This window comes from Budorcas taxicolor, chromosome 10, assembly GCF_023091745.1.
Source record: "Budorcas taxicolor isolate Tak-1 chromosome 10, Takin1.1, whole genome shotgun sequence".
NCBI classification, from domain to species: Eukaryota; Metazoa; Chordata; class Mammalia; order Artiodactyla; family Bovidae; genus Budorcas; species Budorcas taxicolor.
The window spans coordinates 99,005,220-99,028,378 of record NC_068919.1 but is presented as its reverse complement, the minus strand read 5'-3'; the positions used below and the strand labels follow the sequence as shown (position 1 = coordinate 99,028,378).

The 23,159-nt window shown below is 52.2% G+C and overlaps 1 protein-coding gene across 6 annotated transcripts in view; it reads left to right on the top strand.

The window, feature by feature from the left end:
• FOXN3 (forkhead box N3) overlaps positions 1–23,159 on the top strand; it is a 450,721-nt gene that overhangs the window by 319,732 nt on the left and 107,830 nt on the right. For all 6 annotated transcript variants that reach the window (XM_052646565.1, XM_052646570.1, XM_052646567.1 and 3 more), the window contains one exon: positions 5,839–5,903. In XM_052646565.1, the coding sequence (XP_052502525.1) occupies positions 5,839–5,903 (65 nt within the window). The remainder of the gene's footprint in view (positions 1–5,838; positions 5,904–23,159) is intronic.

The following is a 23,159-nucleotide window of genomic DNA, read 5'->3' as shown; positions in this document are numbered from 1 at the left end:
TCTTCTGAAACCTGAGACCATCTCACCCAGGTCTCTCTGATTCCTGCACTCCAAACTCCAGGACTGGCACCCTTCAGCCAACAGGTCTGAGTTAGCCTGTGGCGCAGGTCAGCTTGTTTTCCTGCGACATCCTGTGATCAGTTCACACTTAGAATTAACAGTAGAATTCCGAGTTTCTCTTATTTCCCAGGAATTCTCCCTTCTTTGCGGCTTGCCTTGAATGTTTTGTTCCCGGGGAGACACAGTCTGGTGACTGACGTCAGGCATCCGGCAGAATTGCCGTCATGCTTTCTCAGTGCTGAGAATTTGCCCGGGACCCGGTCTGCTGCCTGAAGACTGGCAGGCCCGCTCCGGCCTCGGGAGGGACCAGGCTGGGACAGGCTGGTGTCGCCGCCTCCCTTTCCTCTGCCTGGTCAGTTTGGGCTCTCTGCTTTCTCGTGTGCTCTGGGCCAGTCTGGCAGGGACGTTAACTTCAGGGACCTTCGGAGAGACCGTGTGTAAGGCACTCTTTCACTGCCCGGGACTCTTCTTCGGGGGTCCTCCTTGTATTCATCCTTTCTGTCTCTTACTCTCTCTCTCTCTCTCTCTCACTTTAGATTCAGATTTTTTGTTATGGTGGTAAAACACACACCATCCAACGCAGCATCTTAACCATTAAAGTCTACTGTTCAGTGGCATTAAGTATGTTCACAGCAGTGGGAACCAACCTACAAAACGCTTTCAGCTCACGAAATTGAAACTCTGCACCCAGTAACCGAGTCTCTAGTCCTGCCCGCTTGGCCTTGCCCAGCCTCTGGCAACTCCCGTTCAGTCTTGTCTCTGTGAACTCGGCTGCTGCGGTCAAATGCAGTCTTTGTCCCTGGGTGTCTGGCGTGTCTCACTCAGTGTGATGTCCTCCGGGCTCATCCGTGTTGTATCCTGTTTCCCAGATCCACCAGCTCTCGCTCTGCAGCCGGGTCCTTAGGAAAAAGCAGATACTTTACAAAAAGCTGTTGTTGTTCAGCTGATCAGTCATGTCTGACTCTTTGTGACGCCGTGGCCTGCAGCACACTGGGCTTCCCTGTCCTTCACTAATTCCGGGAGTTTGCTCAGACTCACGTCTATTGAGTTCATGATGCCATCCAACCATCTCATCCTCTGTTGCCCCCTTCTCCTCCTGCCCTTAGACTGTACTTAGAGTAAACAGTGTTTTCCTTAATTTTCTTAGGCTCACAGAATGTCCTGGCTGGTGAATATGGGTGTGGTTCTTGCCAGAACCTCCCAGGGTCTTATTGTTCAGCCAGTCCTGCCCATGATGAAAGCCCATGGGTGGGCTTTCATCGTCTGACCCATGACACCATCATACCAAGGGCCACCTTGGGGCCGGGCAGCCTTCTGGCTTCAGTGTCCCTCTGGGAGTTGGCAGAACCCCGCAGCGAGCGTGAGCCCCGGGGCGGTGCGTCTCCAGCAGATGCTGGCCGTGCTGCCTGGACCATGGGGCGCCTCCCTGGGGATTTGCTGGCTCAGCCCCGGTCTTCATGGTCAGCCGGGCCCGTGTTCTCAGATGTCAGCTCACAAGCTGCCTCTTCTGGCCGGCCAGGCCTCTTAACCCGGCGGTCACCTTTGCCACATGTGGTTTGGCTCTTAAGGCTGGAGGTCGTGGACTGTGTGATAGCGTCGCTGAAACAGGACGTTTGTGGTGCGGCGTTGGCTCATTTCTTCTGATCTGAGCCCACGGGTCTGTCTGTCGTATGGAGAGCTGACTGCTTTCTCCACCCTGGGGTTTTCCTCGGAGAGAGTCCCAGGGAAACACCATCTGCAGCCTCCTCGCGTGGAGGAGAGCTCAGGGCTGAGAACCAGAAGCCTGCCGGAGAAGGCAGACGGTGAGAAGCGGGGCCGAGGCCGTTGCCGGCGCGCTGGGCTGGGCTCAGACTGGCCGCTGGCCCGCCGTGATGAGCTGGACTCGTCCCTCCTCCTCTGTACCTGCAGCATGGGAGGCGGGCCCTGCCCTGCTCGCTCGCAGCTGGGAGGATCCCACGGGACGCGTGATGACCGCGGTAATTCGGGAACGTGAGCACTACTGCAGAGGGCTGAGGACCCTTAAGGAGCTCCTGTGGCCCCTGCCCAGGGCGGTGACTGCTGGCAACACAGAGGCCTGGCACTTAGGTCACTGCGTAAGGAGAGTCCTCCGTCCACCCCCGCAAACAGCGCCCCACTCCCCACCCCTTGATTTGCCGTGGGAGTGAGTGGTTTCCGGGGTGGCTTGAGTTGTTGGTGAGCCACGGTGTTGTGTCTGACCCTTCGAGACCCGTGCACTGCGTCGGGCCAGGCGCCCCTGTCCTCCACTGTTGCCAGAGTTTGCTCAAACTCACGGCAGGCTGCAGTCCACGGGCCTGTACCGAAGGCCTGCACCATTACAGACTCAGTGGGCACAGGCGTGTGTTAGTCGCTCGGTCACCTCCAGCACTTTGCGGGCCCCCTGGACGTAACTGAATGACTGACACACAGACACACACAGACACACACACACACACACACACACACAGACACACACACACACACACACACACACTGAGTCTGCAACACTGTCTGATATCTCGTCCTCTGCCTTCTCCTTTTGCCTTCAGTCTTCCCCTGCCTCAGGGGTTTTTCCAATGAATAGGCTTTTCTCTTTAGGTGACTAGCTTGCTGGTTGCAAAGAGTGGGCTTGGAGCTTCAGCTTCAGCATCACTCCTTCCAATGAATATTTAAGGCTGATTTCCTTTAGGATGGACTAGTTGGATCTCCTTGCAGTCCAAGGGACTCTCAAGAGCCTTTTCCAGCACCACAGTTCAAAAGCATCCATTCTTCAGCACTCAGCCTTCTAGGATGTAATCCAACCCTCACATCCTTACATGTCTACTGGAAAATCCATAGCTTTGGCTAGATGGACTTTTGTCGGCAAGGTGATGTATCTGAAATTCTGCCACAAAAACCTTGATCACTAGCTTCTCTGAGTTACTGTGGTTCCTATCTACTTTTAAGTAATTTCACTTACTTTTTCAAACTAACTTTGAGCTTTAAAGGCCCATGAGCCAGGAGTATCTCCAAATGGAAGGAAAAAAATCAGTTTGCTGGCCCCCAACCTGAAGCCACAAGGGCTATAATCACTGGTCTTTCCCACACACATTTCTAGTCTCTTTAGATAGATTTACAGGAGACTGGAGCTGGCTAAGTGTGACTGTGAGCTTCCCAGGTGGCGCTAGTGGTTGGTAAAGAACCCGCCTGCCAATGCAGGAGATGTCAGAGACGCGGGTTTGATCCCTGGCTCAGGAAGATCCCATGGAGGGGGGCATGGCAACCCACTCCAGAATTCTCGCCTGGGGAATCCCACGGACAGAGGAGCCTGGCGGGCAGCTTGTCCATAAGGTTGCAGAGTCAGATATGAGTGAAGCGACTTTGCACACCCAGGCACGACAGTAAGCTCCGAGAGGCCATAACACGGCTTGTAATTTTTCCATCCATGTCCAAGCACAGTTTTGAGCAAGTACTTAATAAATCCGTCCATCTCCTCACAGTTAGAAGATGTCATTTGGGAGCAGCCATCCCAAAGAAGAGAATGAGATATAAGGCCAGTGAGCCCGAAAGCTTCGCAGTGAGCACAGCAGAGAACGGCTCAGCTGAGGGACAGAGGCCCCAGGTGAACGCGTGTCTCGGGCGGGCAGGGGCGGCGCCGCTCCCTGTGCGCCGTGAGGACGGCCTCCGCGCCAGCACGGCAGCGCCCGCCGCGGCCGCGGTGTAGGTGCGTCAGCAGGATGCTGTAGACATGTCTGAGTGGATTTCCAACCTACAGGGAACGTTCCGCATCTACCGGCTGGGTTTACCCGTCCTCTCTTCCCCATGTTTATTCCACCCCCGCCGTCCACTCCGTTTCCAGCCAAATCGGGTCAGGATGGAGAGGAGGCTTGGAGGGAAGCAAGCCGGAGACTGAGGCTTCTGCAGCAGTACTCTGTTCTGAATGCTGCAGAAGCAGCAGCTCCTCTGTAATGGAGTCCTCTGTTTTTAATTCCCTTTAGACACCAGGTGATGCAGTGTTGGCAACAGCCAGGTGGCTATTTCCTGCTTTCTCATAAAAATAAGGTGGGAAAGCCTCAGGAGCCGGCTGGGGTTGCAAAACGATACTCTTAAGCATTTTCAGGCACTCTTCATGGGACTTTGATCAGCCTCAGATTGGAAGTGGATGGGAGTCCGAGAGAAGAGCGCTCTGCCGGCTGCCGGCACCCGCGGCTCGAGGCCCCTCCAGGTCGTCTGTTCTGCGCGGCCCCGGGCGCGCGGGGGCCACCGCCGCCAGCGCCGCCGCCGGGACGCAGCAGCCTCGCTTGCCCTGGGTGGGGTGGACCAGCTCCAGAATCAACAGAAGCTCCATCGTTTAAGTCAGGGTTCCCCCCGTGCGTTTTCCAACACGTCTGCCGTTACTCTGACGCGTCTGTGTGCGGCAGCTCTTTCCCTCTCCTTTCTCGGCTCCTCAGGAGTCCTCATACCTGCCGTGCCGTTTGTATCTCTGGGCCTGAAGTCTTGGTCAACAGGGTGTGTCCCTGACATCTCTCCTTCTTGTTAACAAGTTGCATTATTGGAGACCCTGATTGACTCTAGAAGCATGCACTGGCAAGTCCTTCAGACTTTTGGGGGTGTGTGTGTGTGTGTGTGTGTGTGTGTGTTCATGTTCGCCAAACTTACAGACGTGTATTCAGACCCAATTTTTTATTTTTTTTAATGTTGAAGGTGATTGATAATGCCTTAACCAGGATCGTTTGCCACATTCTATTTTGGAGAAAGTAATTTATGCCACCTCTGGGGCTGGCTGTAGGAACAGTTTTGACTAAGTGCTCGCTAACATTAATCTAAACCAATCCTTGACTTAGAATCACCTCCTTTCCACTCCAAGGATATTTTCCTAAGACAGGCTAGGTTATAAAGGTTTTCACTGGGCGTCTTAAAACAGTGAAAATGCTGGTCTATGAATGTGATAAAGTGTCTTTGTGATGCATTGATCTTTCCACTCTTCTTGCCTCTCCTGTTACAGAGCTGTGAGTGGTAACATAGCTGCAAAATGTTTTATAGGATACAGAGTGCAACACTGTAAGCCAGGAAATTGAAAACGGGATGGGAGACTGGCCGTGAGGGAGGGAGGGAGGCGCTCAAGGTCAGATCTGTGCATTAAGCGTGGTGGCAGAAATGCCAGAAGGGAAACTTGCCTTTGCACTGGGCCAGTGGCACCAGAAGTGGTGGAAAACCTGCTGACCTCAGAAGACGTGGATGGGAGGTGGGGGGGGAGAGGGAGAGAGAGAGAGAGAGGAGGGAGGAGGGTTGAGACGGTGATCAGAATACCCACACGGACAGGATCTGCACTTTGAAAGATGAAGCTCGTTCGTCATTCAACAAGCCTGCTGCTGCTGCTGCTAAGTTGCTTCAGTCGTGGCCAACCCTGTGTGACCCCATAGATGGCAGCCCACCAGGCTCCCCCGTCCCTGGGATTCTCCAGGCAAGAACACTAGAGTGGGTGGTCATTTCCTTCTCCAGTGCGCGAAAGGAAAAGTGAAAGTGAAGTCGCTCAGTCGTGTCCAACTCTTCATGACCCCATGGACTACAGCCTGCCAGGCTCCTGTGCCCATGGGATTTTCCAGGCAAGAGTACTGGAGTCGGTTGCCATTGCCTTCTCCATCAACAAGCCTAACGCTCTTCAAAGATGCATTTTCGGAGGGTATGGATAGGGCATAGCTGGGGCGGTGTTTTGAAGCCACTTGGAAGGGCGTGTTTGTAGGCCGTCCCCCGAGCGAGTGTGGACAGCTCTGGCTCACGCTGCTTTCTCTTCCGTTTCAGCACATCAGGTCCACCCCTCTGGCCAGGCAGCACCTTCTTCAAGAGGAACGGAGCCCTCCTGCAAGGTAGGCCTCTGCACGCCCTTGCCCCCACATCCCCACCCTGCTTGCGGGGGCGCTCCTGCCCCCTGCCTGGGTGCCTCCTGTGGGTGGCCCTGTGTCTCCGTGTCTCTTTGTTCTATCCTCCTCTCGTCTCCTGGTTGCTCTGACTCGCTGGTCTGAGATGGGACAGTTTCTTTGGTCTGTCGTCACTGGTGAGATTCGAGAAGCGCTTGACTTGCTTTGGTGAAATTGGAATTATGCGTAACGATGTCACGGTGACAGAAATGGGTTGAGAAAACCGAAGTCATACCCCGTTACGGATTGCCCGTGCTTGGCAATCTCTGAGGAATGCTGTGGGCATTTGGGTGCTCGGGTCTCGTGGAGATTCACTTCTTGCTTGTTGTCCGACATCCATGGGTGCCCAGAAGGGTGACTGAGGCAGGTTCGGAGGGTCAGAGTTCACACCCATACCTCTTGTCCCTGCAGGCGTCATTTGCGAGGGGCACGGGGGGGCATTCTCCCTGCTGTCCATTCCGTCCTCAGCTGCCTAACAACTTCCTATCCCGTGTGCTCAAGGAATTCAAACAGCCTTTCATCTCTAATTTTGCCATCAAGCGTCTTTAGAAATGGCCACAGTCAAAGAAGACTGCGTGGCTAAAGACAGCAAGAAGATGCCTGCTGTCTACTTTAGAAAGTGTTTGGGGAGATGACCGTTCAGCATGCCTGCCCTGCAGACCGGCTGGAATTGGCTGCCCCTGAGGGGTCTTGACTTGCCCTCGCCGCTAGCCTCTCTTGACTGGCTGGGCCTCACAGGGGCACCACTGACCCGAAGCAAGTGGGTTGCTGGTGCCAAGAGCTTCGGACCTGTCCTGGGCTCTAGGTTGAGGAGTTTCAGTGAACCTTGGTTGGTTGAGAGCTGCTAAGCCTCTTTTTCTCAAAAGTACATGCCGAGGGTCAGCCATGGGCGGGAAAGAGCAGACTAAAATGCAGCTAAGAAGTATTTAGCTTCAGGTTTCCAGAGCAGCTCAGACAGCTGAGAGAGACGCCGTCGCCTTTGCGAAGTTGTTTTCAAGGCCATACAATTGCATGCTTTTTTATGTAGCCTGTGAAATTGGGGACTTAGGACTTTGTGTCTTTGCTTGGTCGGTGAAATTTAGGCAGGCAGGTCTGGTTAATTCTGATTTTAGTAACCGTTATAGATATCCTGAATATTTAAGAAAACAATTGGAAAATGCCTCCACTCTCAAATATTAAGACATAATTTAAAAGATATATACTCAATGCTCCCTTCAGAAAGTGTAGATGATGAGCCTTTGGGTTTTCTCAAGGGGATTTCCAAGTTGTACGCACCTTATTTTTCCTCTAGATCTGTAGCAATGATACGAATGCCGTTCATGGTTGGATTATTTTCACAAAAGTGATTTTATTTACTGAGAGCACTTTCCTACAGGATTTTTATTCATTAAGTTCCACATTAGGGAAGATTTGCTCTAAGCATGTTAGTTTTTGGTTATTTCTACGGGGCACATGCATGAGGGAAAAATTGATAAGGTTTCTGAAGCTGAGCGATTTCATTGTGAGATTCTGTCTCATTGGGTGGTAGACATAGTTTCTGTTCTTTTTGGGTTAAATATTCCTAATTACTCTTAGGCATTGAGAATTGAATTATTACAGATTTCAGATGCTCGTTGAATCCACATCCAATTCAATACGTCCTATTAATTTTTTTTGTACATGTGGGAATCAGGATCGTGGTGAGAATTTGGGAGTGGGTGGAGATTTGTTAATGGTATTTCCTGTTTCTTCACTTGCTGTATCTGTATAGAGAGTTTGCAAGACACTTACATCATGGTAAGAGTTTTAAAACTATGTGTATTCTTCTGAATTAATACCTTTTTAGTTTATTTTATTAAGGTATAGTTGATTCTCAGTGTTGTATTAGTTTCTGTTGTGCAACAAGTTGACTTGGTTATGAATATAAATATATGTATGTTTTTCATATTCTTTTCCACTGTGGTTGCTCACAGGATATTGAATGTAGTTCCCTGTTCTCTACAGTAGGACCTGGTTGTTGATCCATCCTGAGGCACTGGCCCATCCCAGGCTCCAGGTCCCTCCCTCCCCAGCCTCTCCCCGCCCCCTGACCACCCTAAGTCTGCCCTCTGGGTCTGTGAGTCTGCTTCTGTTTTGTAGATGTTTGTCGGATGTCGGGTTTCTTTGGTGGACGGTGCTCATTAAGAAGTTGCTGATGCTCAGGAACAAAAGTCTCACAGTAAAGAGAGGGGCAGAGAAAGAAGGGAGCTGCCCAGTCACGCCGGCGGGAGGTTTAGCTTAGGATCAAGTAGAAGAAACCGTGGCCGATTTGTGCCTGCTTTCTCGTCTTTGTACTTTATACCTTCAGTATATGTCCACTTTTTTTTTAATGTCTGTGGGAAGCAGGAAGATGTTTTCCTGGATAATCAGGCTGGGAGAGAACTCTGTTACCAGGATCAGCCACAGGCATAGAGACAGCAGGCCAAGAAGATGCCTTAAAGAGCTGAGTTCTAGGAGCAGAGTAGAAGGTGAAGCTTGGTCACACGGGGTGACACAGGGCCGGCCAGCAAAGCCCAGCTGTGACCGTGGGCCCTGACCACAGGCAGAACCTGAGGAGCCAGGCTGCCCTGGGGCTGGGGAGGACCTGCTCTGTGGCCTGGCCCTAGGGGCTGAGAGTGGAGGAATCTAGGCTGCATAAGGAGCAGATAGGGGGTTAGCCTTGCTTTTGTCAGGAGGGAGGGGCCGCCACTTCCTGGGAGAGCTGACACTTGCTCAGGGCCTTGGAGCAACTGCTGAGGGGGGCGTGCCCGGAGGGGGAGCCACCAGAGCCCGTGGGCACGAGAGGACCGAGAGAGGACCGCAGGCGGAGAGCGCTGTGGGGCTCCCGGGGCGGGCGCGGAAACAGGCCCTTGTGGGCGCTTTCAGTCATGCCTCAGGCGCTCCAGGGTGTGTCTCAGGAGAAAAGCTCCAAAGAGGAAGTGATAGAAGGGCAAGCCTGCGCCCAAGGAGCATGGCAGCCCAGCGGTCGCAGCGGGAGCTGGTGTGCCTTGTCTGATGGCCACTTGGTTTCTGAGCTGTTGAGCAGGGACGCAGCACAGTAATTTTTTTCCAGCGTAAACCCAATTGGAGGAATCAACTGGAAGCGCTGGAGGTGCTGCCAGGGCGGCCTCTGGGATCTGGTTCTTGCGGGGTCGCTGGCAAGAGGGCCTGCTGATTCATCTCCCGGTTCTGAGGATAATGGGCTAAGATTTGGCTTGGATTACACCAGGCACGGATACTTACCATAATTGGTCGTTTCATCAGTTCACAGTATTTATTGTAAACGCCATTTAGGCTGCGAGAGACAATTTCAGGACATTCACAGTTTGAGCGGGTAGAGAGCACTTCAGATCTTGTACAATAGAGACCTAGCTGAGCGCCAGAAGGGGACCAGCCCTGTGTTTAAAGGGACCCCAGGATGAAGCCAAACAGATGAGTGGGGCTCATTCCGCACCCTCAGGAGTGGCCAGCTGACAGGCGTCCCCAGCGTCCCCTCTGCCTGTCTCTGCGTGTCTCTCTGATGATCTCTGGGTGTGAAATACATTTTTAAAACTGTCTTTAAAAAAACCTTTTTGTTGGAGTATGACTGATTCACAGTGTTGTTAGGCTCAGGTGTACAGCAGGATTAAGCTATACATACACATATGCCTGACTCTCTGTGACCCCGTGGACTGTGGCCCACCAGGCTCCTCTGTCCATGGGATTCTCCAGGCAGGAGGAGTGGGTGGGTTGCCGTGCCTTCTCCAGGGGATCTTTCTTATCCAGGGTCAAACCTGAGTCCCCAGTGTCTCCTGCAGGTTCTTCACCTCTTAGACTCTCTTCCCGTATAACTTATTACAGAGCACGGAATAGGGTGTCCTTGTGAAATGCATTTTAAAATTTCTTCAGTTCAGTTCAGTCGCTCAGTCGTGTCTGACTCTTTGCAACCCGGTGGACTGCAGCCCACCAGGCCTCCCTGTCCATCACCAACTCCCGGAGTTTATTCAGACTCATCTCCACTGAGTCAGTGATGCCATCCAGCCATCTCATCCTCTGTCGTCCCCTTCTCCTCCCGCTTTCAATCTTTCCCAGCATTGGGGTCTTTTCAAATGTCAGCTCTTTGCATCGGTATTAAATTTTGGCCAAAGTATTAAATTTTCTTAGGTATTTTAAAATTTCTTAGGTATTAATAATAACATCATATTTTCTTAATGAGAACAGTGTTTCATGTGTGTGTGTTTTCCCTCTTTGGAACTCCCGATCCCCAACCCTTGTCCCCCCGCACACACACATATACACACGTTCCATTCACTCGTTCAGACTGAAAATTAGGTTCCTTCATTTAAACGTCAGCCGTGGTTGGATTACGTTAGTGGGCCAGCGACCCCTAGTCAGAGGCGGTCCTGGGCCCTGGTCTGACCCTCCTCTGCTCCCTCCACCGTGCGGGTCATCCCTGCTCCTGTTCCCGCCGCCCCACGGATCCTCCACGTCCGCCCGCCTGGGGCCTTCGTGGGCTCTGCAGGCCCCCGAGCTCCGCACGGGGTTTTGTTCGGAGAGAAGCTGCTGCCTCCGCAGCTGTGACCGCTGACCGCGTGGCCCGGGCCTCACCTTTGCTCTCTGTCTCCGTGTGTCGGGCGGGGATGGGGCTGGAGTCCCCTGAGGAAGCCCGCCCGCCCGGCACCACCGCCGGCGGCCCTGGGGGCAGACCCCGCCTCCCCACTCTTCTCCCAAAGCCCTTCAAACCCCAAAGCGCCCCCTCGCCGGGCAGACCTGTCCCCGGCCAGCCCACCGGGCCCTGCTGGACGCGGCTGCTGTTGCTAGCGCTGCTGCCGCAGAATGCAGGAGTGGAATTCGAATAAACCCCCTAACGCACAGGGCAGATGTTTCTCTGCATTCGCTTCTCACAGCCCCCCAGCTGCACTAGTGAGCTGGGAAGAAGACCTTCCAGGCGTTTCCAGCGCCCCGAGCAGGACAGAGCCGCCCCAGGCCGGGAGCAGACCGAGAGGCCACGCTGGGAACCCGGCAGCCTTCACGGGCTCGCTCTGCTGGGAGTCCTGTGTGTCGCCACTCTCCACGACACTGACCCCTTCCTCTGTCCCGTAGCTGCTCTGCGGGTTTTCTCAGCTAAAATGTGCGCAGGGTAGCGCCCCTCTTCCGTGTATTTGCTGCTGTGACAAACCCCACAGCCAGTATCAGTGCATCAGAGACGGGTTCTAGTGGACGGAGCCGTGCGTCGCCAGTGACTGACCTGCTTGGGTGCCAGCTCTGCTGCTTGGTAACCGCTCTGACCTTGGACAGACCTCATGGCACGCCTAGGGTTTCATGTTCTTGCCTGTGAATCAAGGAGTGGACCTCAGAAATGGCAGGGGTTTCCCGTAGATGGCCGCGCTGGTCCGTCCTAGCAACGTCCCAACGTGGGTCGAAATGGCCTCAGCCCAGCGGAAGGAGTGCTCCCTTCAGCAGATGGTCAGAAGAGAGGAGGCAGGTCCGCCGCTGCTGGCTGCGTCCTGATCCTCGAACCAGGCCTTTCTCAAAGGTCTCAGATAGTAGCGTGCCCCGTGGCTCCGTCACAGCCCACTCTCTGTGACCCCGTGGACAGCAGCCCGCCAGCCTGCTCTGTCCCTGGGATTTCCCAGGCAAGGATGCTGGAGTGGGTTGCCATTTCCTACTTCAGAGGATCTTCCCAATCCAGGGATCAAATCAGAGTTTCTTGCATCTCCTGCTTTGGCAGGCAGATCCTTCAGCACTGCTGCCATCTGGGAAGCTCTGTGGGAGGCATCGTGGTTCAGGTTTGCACAATGTGGGAATGAACTGTCCTGGCTTCTTGGACACTGGGCTCACCCTCTCTGAGGGGATAATAGTAGACATGCTTGTCTCGTAGGGTCCTTGTGGGACTCAATGATGAATTCATATCAGTAAAGCATTGAAATGAAGTGAAAGTCGTTCATTCGTGTCCAACTCTTTGTGACCCCAAAGACTGTATAGTCCATGGGATTCTCCAGGCCAGAATACTGGAGTGGGCAGCCTTTCCCTTCTCCAGGGGATCTTCCCAACCCAGGGATCGAACCCTCGTCTTCCACGTTGCAGGCGTATTCTTTACCAGCTTAGCCACAGGGCAGTCCTAGTAAAGCACTGAGAACATGCTAAATTCCCAGAGTTTAGTTATTATAACATTTGACAGAACTGTGAATCTTCGGAAAAGGGGGCCAACATCCCCTGAGTGTGGTGTCCCTGTACCGTTCATCGTCTCTGCTATAACTTCCCTTGTCCATTGAGGGTGGCTAGATGGTAAAGAATCCCCCTGCAATGCGGGAGACCTGGGTTCAATCCCTGGGTTGGGAAGATCCCCTGGAGAAAGGAATGGCTCCCCACTCCAGTATTCTTGCCTGGAGAGTAACATGGACAGAGGACCCTGGCGGGCTACAGTCCACGGGGTCACCAAGAGTTGGACACGACTGAGTGACCAAGCACACACACAGTGATTCTCAGAACAGGGCAGAAAACGGGATAGCCCAGATGGATTTCTATGTGGATCTGAAAAACAAGTTGTTCGCCTCTTTATATTAGATTCCTTTCAAATAGGACTGCCTCCTGCGAGTTCCTGGCTCACAAAGACTGAGTGAGAGTCTTTTCCGTTTGATTGTGTTACACCCAGCAGGACTGTAGATTTCCACGCAAAGGAGCACAGATTCAGCACAGCAGCCCAGGTTTGAATTCCTTTGTCTCTAAGAATTGGCTGTTTGACCTTGGGCCTCAGTTTCCATTGTCTGTAAAATGGGGCTATGAGTTGTGCTCCCCAGAATCTTTGCAGAGATTAAAGGAGGGTGTGAACGTGAAAACATCTGTCCAGCTCAGCACCCGACCGACACCTCACAGATACTTAATAGTGAGAGTTTGGTTTTATTTTTTTAAGATTTACTTAACCGTTTGTTTATTTTTGGCTGTGCTGGGTGTCCTGTGCTGCGAGGCCTTTCTCTAGTTGTGGTGAGCGGATTGAGCCGGTGTCCCTTGCGTTGCAGGGTGGATTCTGGGCTGCCAGGGAAGTCCAGTTGTGAGAGTTTTTAACCTTTGACTTCTTCATGGTCGAGGTTTTTGATCCTTAATCCTGGCTGTGTATTCAGGGTGCAAAGTTCCAAATTTCCTCAGAGGAGTGGGCTCCCACACTGCCCATCTTGGTGGGACGTCAGTTCCTGCCACCAGCCTTGCTGGCAGTTCTTCCCTGGTGGCCCCATCCCTACTCCAGGCGCATCCATCTTTTTCTGCATCCAGACCCTGGTTTTGTTCTGGCTCCCCCTGCCCCTCCCCCCGCATTTCTTTCCCATTTGGCTGGAGCCCCCAGGCTCTTTGGCTTCTTTCGTCTAATCTGCTCCACAAGCTGACTCTTTTGTCCATTTTGCAAAGAGGGAATTCACCTAATGCATAAATCTCTTGATTCTTGCCCCTAGGCACACCCGTTTTCCAAAAAAAAAAAAATTAGAAATAGCAGAAAGGGAACAAAAACACCTCTCTACATTTCCCCGCAGTGCTGATTGCCTTCTGCCTCCTTTTGGCCTGCAAAAGCCCTTTAGGTTTTTCCGAGGAGCCCTTATCTCTTGGCATGTTTCTCTATTGTTCTCACTGAGTTCTTTGTAAAGATATTTATGTAACTGGAATTCAGTAACAGAGTCACCTGACTGTTTCTGTTGACTATCGCGTGGAGTTACAGGGGTGGTGGTCTGTTCTCCTCATCACTCACGTTCCGTGTGGTCACTGAGAATATGCTCTTAAGTTACTAAAAGGAAGTGCATTTCTGTTTTATTTCTACTCCAATCTTTTTTTTTTATTGAAGTATAGTTGTTACTCAGTATTTTATAAGTGCACCATATAGTGATTCCTCCATGGAGGTTATCCTCCATTTATAGTTATAAAATATCGGCTATATTGCCTGTGCTGTAAAATATATCCTTGTAGCTTATTTTGTGTCCGATAGTCTGTGCCTCTTGGCTGCCTCCCCTTCCCCACTGGCAAGCACTGGTTTGTTCTGAGTCTGCTTCTTTCTCTTCCATTCACTGGTTTGTTGTATTTTTTAGATTGCACATGTGAGGAATACAGTATTTGTCTTTCTCTGATTGACTCAGGAAATGCAATTTTAAAAGAAGCCTTTGGTCACTGTCCCTTGGGACTCCAGATTCATGCCAGCTTCCTGACATCACCAGCCTGCCGTAGACGCTGAGAAGCCTCGGTCACATAGCGTGTACTTTGCTATCTGACTTGAGTTTCTGCCAGTCTCCGTCCCACTGTCCTTAGTAACCCTGTTCGTGAAAATCCAGCGTTGAGGCTGGCCCCATAGACAGAAATAGGGCTGCTGTCCAGAGCTGCCGGCTCTCCCGGGGACCTGATGTGCAGAGCTCCCTCTGGGCCAGGCCCCTCCCAGATGGGTGTGTGTGAGGTACTCATGTGTGAAACAGTTCTGCTGTTTCAGGAGGATGTGTAAACCAAGGCGGGAGCTTAGTAGAGGGAGGGCAGACAGAAGAGGGCGTTCGGTAAGTTGTCAGTCCAGACGTGATCGTGGAAGTTACAGGCATAGGTGAGATTTTTCAGGGGGTTGTCGAATGAAAAAGAGGGAAAAGGTTCCATCTTTCAGACCTGACGTGATGGTAGGAAGAGGGATGTAGCTGACAGCAAGCAGCCGTGACATTGAAGAAGCCACTTGGAAGCTGGAGGCAATCACTGAAACGAGGAGAAGGAGCTTCAGAGAGAAGGGGCAGGCCGGGCACGGCCGATGTGTGGAGAAGCTGGAGGAGGTGGGGGGGGGGGTGTCTAGAGAAGAGCCCCCTGTGGGTCCGATGGTCAGCGGGCCCCACGACCCTGAGGGTGTGACTGCTGGGCTACCTTCTAGGATCTGCCTGTTCCGGACACCTCACCCGGACAGAATCAGACACCCTGTGACCTTTCACGTCTGGCTGTTTATATTCCTTACATTATTCTATATTCCGTTCAGTACAGTCGCTCAGTGGTGTCCACCTCTGTGCGACCCCATGAACTGCAGCACGCCAGGCCTCCCTGTCCATCACCAACTCCTGGAGCTTGCTCAAACTCATGTCCATCGAGTCAGTAATGCCATCCAACCATCTCATCCTCTGTCGTCCCCTTCTCCTCCTGCCCTCAATCTTTCCCAGCATCAGGGGTTTTTCAAATGAGTCAACTCTTCGCATCAGGTGGCCAAAGTATTCGAGTTTCAGCTTCAACATCAGTCCTTCCAATGAACACTCAGGACTGATCTCCTTTAGGATGGACTGGTTGGATCTCCTTGCAGTCCAAGGGACTCTCAAGAGTTTTCTCCAAAACCACAGTTCAAAAGCATCAATTCTTCAGTGCTCAGCTTTCTTCACAGTCCAACTCTCACATCCATACATAACTACTGAAAAACCATAACTTTGACTATATGGACCTTTGCTGGCAAAGTAATGTCTCTGCTTTTTAATATGCTCTCTGAGTTGGTCCTAGCTTTTCTTGCAAGGAGCCAGCATCTTTTAATTTCATGGCTGCAGTCACCATCTGCAGTGATTTTGGAGCCCAAGAAAGTGAAGTCTGCCACTGTTTCTACTGTTTCCCCATCTATTTGCCATGGAGTGATGGGACCGGATGCCATGATCTTCATTTTCTGAATGTTCAGCTTAAAGCCAACTTTTTCACTCTCCTCTTTCATTTTCATCAAGATGCTCTTTAGTTCCTCTTCACTTTCTGCCATAAGGGTGGTGTCATCTGCATGTCTGAAGTTATTGATATTTTTCCCAGCAATCTTGATTCCAGCTTGTGTTTCATCCAGCCCAGCGTTTCTCATGATGTACTCTGCATATAAGTTAAATAAGCAGGGTGACAATATACAGCCTTGACGTACTCCTTTTCCTGTTTGGAACCCATCTGTTGTTCCATGTCCAGTTCTAACTGTTTCTTCCTGACCTGCATACAGGTTTCTCAAGAGGCAGGTCGGGTGGTCTGGTATTCCCATCTCTTCAAGAATTTTCCACAGTTTGTTGTGATCCACACGGTCAAAGGCTTTGGCACAGTCAATAAAGCAGAAGCAGATGCACCCTTACATCTTGGGTACTATGACTCCCATTTTGCAGATGAGGAAAATAAGGCCCCAAACAGTTATCCTGCTCATTGTCCTGATCCTGGTGTCAGAGCCAGGATCGGAAGCCTGGACGCACACGTCTTTGGCTCAGAATGGCATCGACAATTCTAAGCAGGTCTCCGCTTCCGATGTTTAGACAGCCTGCAGAGTTTTACCGACTGGGGCTGCAGAGAACCCTGTTGCAGTGCTTAAAGCACTTCATCACAGCGAGGCGCAAAGCAGAAGTGAGTGTTGCGTTGTCGTCTTCCATTTGAGTGATCGTCCTTTGTCCCCACATGCCTCGCGCGCTCAGTCGCGTGCAACTCTCTGCGGCCCCGTGGACTGTGGCGCGGGATTTTCCTGGTGAATATACTGAAGTAGGTTGACTTTCATTTCTCCAGGGGATCTTCCCGACCCAGGGATCGCGCCCAAGTCTCCTGCATTGGCAGGTGGATTCCTTACCCCGAGCCCTCTGGGAAGCCCCTTTGTCCCCACATGTGCCTAGTATAAACAGCTAACTTTAGGATATCTTAACCGCCGAGGAAGAAGAGACAGGGAAATCCTGAAATTAGTCATTCAAAGATTAATGCAAAGAGGGCCCACCTCTTAATAGAATGAATACTTTACTTGAGGTTATCTGAATCTTATACTAGGGGATACAAAGAGATGATAATTCGGGAACAGAACTGTTTCCTTTTGGTTGAATTTTTTGAGCGTTTAAGTGTTTTCCTTGTCTGTTAAATCGTATCATTTAGATGATAAAAAGAGTATACGACTGCAAAGCCTGCTTTTATCAAAGTGCTGAATCTCACAGTGCAGTTGGAAAAGTCAGCCCCCTCGACGTCCCGTTTAACTGTGCGTGAATGGAAGTTTAGAAGTATTACAACGCAACTGCCAGGAGGCTTACAATGAAGAAGGATGTTTTAGAATCGGCTCAGAGGAATGTTCACGTCACAGTTGTGAACCGAGAAGCATCCACCTGTAAGCTGCAGGGGTCAAGTTTGTGTTCTTGTTTGGTTCCCTTGGCGACCGAAAGGTGTGGCTGAGGACTGGGCAGCCCTCGGTGCAGTGCGTGTCGTAGGTCAGGAGTGTGTGCTTGTGTGTGTGAGTGCACGTGACCCACGCATCCTGGCTTTTGTCCCCGGTTGTTCTGTGTCCACAAGAGGACGTCTCCCCTGCCCGTCTTCCTCTGCCGCCTCTATCCCATCAAAGATGGTGTGAGGATGAAAGTCCCGAGTCTTCAGATCAGCCTCCCCCAGCCTATTCCCTGCCTTGCTGCCTGACTGCTGTCTGACCTCGGAAAACTCACATAAACTTCTTCGGGCTTCCGTGAAACGCAAACGTACCAGTCTTGCCAGGTGAATGCAGTTACGTGTGAAGACTGGATGGTGATCCGTGTGGCATCCTGGCACATGTAGGTGCCCCAGGTGCAGGGAGGCTGTGACCAGGAGAGACTGTGGGCCTCGGGGCCGGCCAGCCCGCCCCCTGCCCCCCGCTGGCTGCCCACCATCTGCCTGACTGCGAGCAGCTCGTCTGGCCATTTGAGCCTTTCCAGCCAAGAAGACAGATAGTAGTGCCTCCTCAGATTTTGCGGAAATTAAAACAGTATATATATGAATCTGCCTGCAATGCCGGAGACAGGGGTTCGATCCCTGGGTTGGGAAGATCCCCTGGAGAAGGGAATGACAACCCACTTGTCGTTCTTGCCTAGAGAATCCCATGGAGAGAGGAGCCTGGCAGTCTGCAGTCCATGGGGTCGCAAAGGGTTGGACACGACTAAAGAAAAAAATAGCATATGTACAGGGCTGGCACCGTGCCTGGTAATTATTGTGTTCAGTAAGCAAAATTCATCATGTATACAATAGCATTCCTGTAGTTTCCTAAGGTCTTCAATTCTTCCCACCCCCAAACAACAACATAAAAATACCCTTGCCCAGTTGAATGGATGTTGTGTCTTCGGGAATGTTTACGACTGCGTTCAGTCTCCTCTTCTCTGTGGAGGCAGATGCCCGCAGGGTGCCCACCGGAGGAGGGGAACTTGCGCCCTCACCAGCTGCGCTCGCGGGCCCTGTTGAGTGACTGAGATCTCGCAGACGCGTGGCACAGAGCAAGGTCCCCTGGGCCGGGTTGGAATAGCCTGTGGTCTGTTTTCCTGATTCTCCCTCTCGGCGTCTTGATTGTGCCCGAATGTGGACTGTCTGTGAAGGCTGGTTCGAAAGAGGGGACGGGGGGAGGAGAGGCTGCCGCCGTGATAGCAGGCTTCAGGGCTGTGTTCGCAGGGCGTGTGGCACTAGCCCCCGCCTCTCGGCCACAGTCTCTCGCGGGGCCGGCTCCTCCTCGCGCTGTGATTGCTTTCCGGGCGGCAGGCTCAGATGCTCTCGTTTTGCACTGGGTGCGCCTTGCAGGGAGGTGTCAGAACCACAGGTCCATGCCTGGTGACCTGTGACATACGGAGAGGGCAGTCCTGTGTTCATCATCTGTGTGTACCGTATTTCTCAGACTCCGAGAGACTTCGTTCTTTGAAGTTTCGCTGTGGTTAGGAAATGAAACCATTATGAACGAAGTTTTCATCTTTAAACTTTTGCAGCGGTCATAGGCCCTAACTGGGGTGCTCACAGGGGCCGCATGGGTACCCATAGCCGTATCAGGGCATCAAGGGCACCTTTCTTCTCTAGTGGGTCCCCCTGTTTGCACACACACACACACATAATGCTGCAACAATATATTTCAATGAGAGATGCCAACTTTTTCCAGGATCTGCCTGGCCTTGGCCATTGGTGGAGACGTGGGTACATGGTCCAGGCCGGGGTCCTGCCCTGATCTCCCTTCTCCTGAGTGTTAGGACCCTGAAGGCTGTGCCGGCATCACCAGGCCTCCCGTGTAGGGTCAACCAGGGTACAAGAAATGGCAGCGAAGAGGAGGCGTGAGACCACTCTGCCACGGCCCTGCCTGGGTTTCGTCCAGTCAGAGGAGCTCATGAATTCTCCAGTTTACTTAACCCAGCTTGATTTGGAATGGGGGAGTTGTGTGTGTGTGTGTATACCCAGGAGTCCTGGCAAATAAGCTCTAAATGAATGCCACCCGCTTGGCTCAATACGTGCGTCACCGACGATTTCCATCGGTGCAACGCCAGCCTCTCCATTGTCCTGAGGGGTGCACGTCATGGTTCAGCCGTCTTTTGAGAGAATATGAGATGAGCTTGGAGAGCTTTCCAGAGACGATGACTTGACTTAAGCAAACCGAGGGTCTAGGCACTGTGACTCGTCTCTGTGACAGCCTCCCTGTCCCCCAGCTCAGCTTTGCCTTTAGTGGGATAGGCTCGGAGGCCCACGTGGGTTTGTGGATACCCGGTGGCTGCCAGCAGCCTCTTGGGCTGCAGACTTTGAAGCCCGCTGGCCCGGGTGTTCCCCAGAGAAGCTCCCTGGTACTTCTTGGTGTTCCCACAGAAGAGCTGTAAGGAGACGAGCCTGACCTCCTGGGACCACACTGCGGTCTGAGGAATGGGAGGGTGGTTCACTCAGAAGCTCGCGGACAGACTGGGAGCTGGAAGGGTCTCAGATGCAAGTCGGGGTCCTTTCCCAAAGAGAGAGAGAGAGGAACTGTCCATTACAGCAGCGCAGCAAGTTTAAAAACCAAAGCAGCGGACAGGGCGTTAGGTCACGTCTGCAGGTGTGCATGGCCGGCCAGGGGAGGTCAGAGGCCAAGGGCAGATCTTCCCCTTTGAGACCCTAACAGCCCCCTTATCGTGAGAAGGGCCCGTGCCAGTGGGTACGGGGTGCCAAGGTCTCGGGGGGTTTGGTGGTGCCGGTCAAGTCAGGTAATTTCCCAGAGGCCCAGAATCTCAGATAAAGGTGACATTCACCTTAAACGGATTACTTGCACTAGACCTGTCTCCTTGGTGAGGGAGACGGAAGACGGGACGTAGCTGCCATTTACTGAGGGTTGACCTCAACCGACCAACCTCGGAATCTTTGGAAATTTCTCTTAGCAGCCAGAGTGGATTTCCCCCGGGTCCTCACATCAGAGTCCAGGATGCTCAGCCATGTAACGTGTTAATCAGCCAGGGAGGCCCTAACGAAACCCCACAGACCGTGGGTGGGCAAAGGGGGCACGTGTTCATCAGATCCGTCTCCTGCCCCTCTGGACGCCAGCGGCAGCAGGCTTGCTCTCCCCAGCCTCCTGGGGCCTGCAGGCGGCCGCCCCTCGCTGTGCCCGGCGTGGCCTCTCCTGTGTCTGTGTGCGTCATTGCCCTCTTCTCCCCACTGAGGACGCTAGCCCCGTCAGATTAGGGCCCCGGCAGGATCCCACTGCTCTCGAGCCCCACCCTCACGTTCTGTTTTCATTACCTCGTTAGAGGCTCTGTGTCCAAATTCAACCCCATTCGGGATTAGAGTTTCAGCATATGAATTTGGGGAGGGGGACACAGTTCAGCCTTTGATAGTGACTTATGCGTGTACATTTCACGAACATTCCTTGATTTCCTACAGGGTGCCAGCTACCCCGGCGGTGTGTGGACCTCTGGGTGTTTCGCTGGGAGACAGAATCGCTAAGAAGCCTGCGTGGTTCATGCCAGTACAGAAGCGCACAGGCTCTGGGGGGAGTCAGGGCTCAGGGAGGCTTCACTGAGGGGCGCTGCTAGTGCAGTAGGGGGCTGTGGACTCCACGATACCATTACCTGTGCCCTCCTCCATCACAGTGTCACCAGGGCCCCAGTACCAAAGAGCACTCACTCGAGAGCCACGGCAGAAACACTCAGCCCAGCCCACAAAGTCATGGAGCCCGTCCCCAGAGGCGCAGGGCACTGACGAGTGCAAAGACTTGGGACGTGCACGGGCTGGAGAGCAGGGCTGAGGCAGGGTGGTCCAGGATGCAGATGGGAAGCTCGCCAGGCCCCTTCCAGGCAGCTTCCCCCGACTCCCTGCAGGAGAGAAGAGGGGAAGATGAAAGGCTTGTCAGGAGATTCGAGAGGCGCAGTAGAAGGTGGGTCTGACTCTGAGGGGATGGGAGTGGCCACGTGGTGGCGACTTGGGTTGCGTGGTGCAATTTAAATCTTAAGATGAAACCAGGTGTATAAAGAGGGGTCAAGAACTAAGAGCCAAGTCTGTGAACATGGGAAGCCCCTGTAGGGTGGTGCCCATCACAGCACGTGGTCACGAGGAGGCTGGTCAGGGAGACGCGGGTCGTAGCGGTCATAGCTGGGCCGGAAAAGGATGCGGGCAGCTTCACTGGGTGGGCGAGGAGCGAGGCAGACCCAGTTGCAGCTTTGGGTGGAGGCAGCCGGGCAGGTGAGAGACGGTAGAGCCTCACAGACCCCCAGGCTGGCTGCTCTGCCTTTCTCTCGTTACCCCGCCTACTTAAGAAAAATAATAGTAATCACGTCTTAAATCAGTGTAATTTGAAGAGTAATTGGGTAATGAAAATCCAGTTCAGAACCCGAGATGGAACCTCTTCAATTTCACTTGCCGGTTTCCAACTTAATTTTCAAAATTAAGATACCTCTCATGAGTCTCAAAATTGTTCACAATCCAGAATGTAGTGAGGGGAAGATAAGATGCTGAGTGAGAGAGTGGATTCCATGTCAAAAACTGCCCTAACGTGTGTGTATGTGGGTGTGTGTGGGTGTGTGTGGTGTGTGTGCGTGTGTGTGTGGTGTGCATGTATACTGTGTGTGTGTGTGTGGTGGGTGTGAAGGGGGGACCCAGGGGTGGGATAGCCCTTTTGTACACAAGGGCATCTAACTGTAAGTGGCATTCGTTGGGCTTCTGAATCGATTACTTTGGAGAAAGATGCCATTGTCTAGAGGAGCGTTTATGCGGCTGAGCTGAGTTTGTCACTGGAGGGACCGGCTTTGAATCCTCACTCTGACAGTTCCTCACAATCAGTCAGTGTCTGTCTGTCTGTCTCTCCCTCTTACACACACGCACACCTGCACATCATTTACACACATTCCTCTTGCCTCGCTCAAATACTCAACTCTGAGCTTCTGTTTCTCTGTCTGCAAGATCAGGACGTCACCGCCTGCCTCTCAGGCAGCAGATGGAATCCCCCACGAGCCGCCGCTTCACACTCCTGGACTCAGGGCTGCGCCCCCAGTGTTCACAGGGAAAGTGGGCAGGGAGCAACCAAGGTTCCCGTTATCCTTGGGGTGCGAGGTCGGGACTGCAGGGCGTGGAGGGGGCTCCTGAGATGCCAGTGTGTTTACCTGGGTGCTGGGCAAACTGAAAATTCGCTGAGCTGGGTACGTATGTGGACTTTGCTGGGTATATGTGACTTCAATCAAATGTTTCAAAAATGATTTGGCCACAAAAATTCATTACACCTGCTTGATTTCAGATTATTACTATGCACATGGAGTGAACCTCAGAATTCTAACATGATTAAAAAAACAAGATTGTCATAGATTTTATTAAATCAATGAGCTAAATTAAAGCTGGGTGAAACAAAATAATGAGAATTTTTCTCACAATTCAAGCGTGTTTTATTAAAGCCCACCAAACTTGCTTGTTATTGATATTGTTAATACAATATTTAGATTCCATTTTGAACCTGCCAGCTGGCAAAGATTACTGAAATGTCAGTCTTTTCTGAGACTACTTTGTTTGTTTGGGGTTTTTTTAACATTCATAACCAGAGTTAGGTTCTTAAATGTAGGTTAAGATGAATTTCTGCTGCTGCTAAGTCACTTCAGTTGTGTCCGACTCTGTCCAGCTCCCATAGACGGCAGCCCACCAGGCTCCCCTGTCCCTGGGATTCTCCAGGCAAGAACACTGGAGTGGGTTGCCATTTCCTTCTCCAGTGCATGAGAGTGAAAAGTGAAAGTGAAGGCACTCAGTCGTGTCCGACTCCTAGCGACCCCATGGGCCGCAGCCCACCAGGCTCCTCCGTCCATGGTATTTTCCAGGCAAGAGTACTGGAGTGGGGTGCCATCGCCTTCTCCATAGGATGAATTTATGTGACTATAAATGGCACTAGGGAAAAAATGAAAAATCTTTATCAAATACTTTGAGAAGGTCTTTCCCAAAACACATAGGAGACTCACATAAACTGTAAACGTTTACCTAAACAAAAGCGTTATTTCATTCTATCGTAGAATCTTGATGGATAAATATGTTGGTAGCAGAATTGATCTAGAA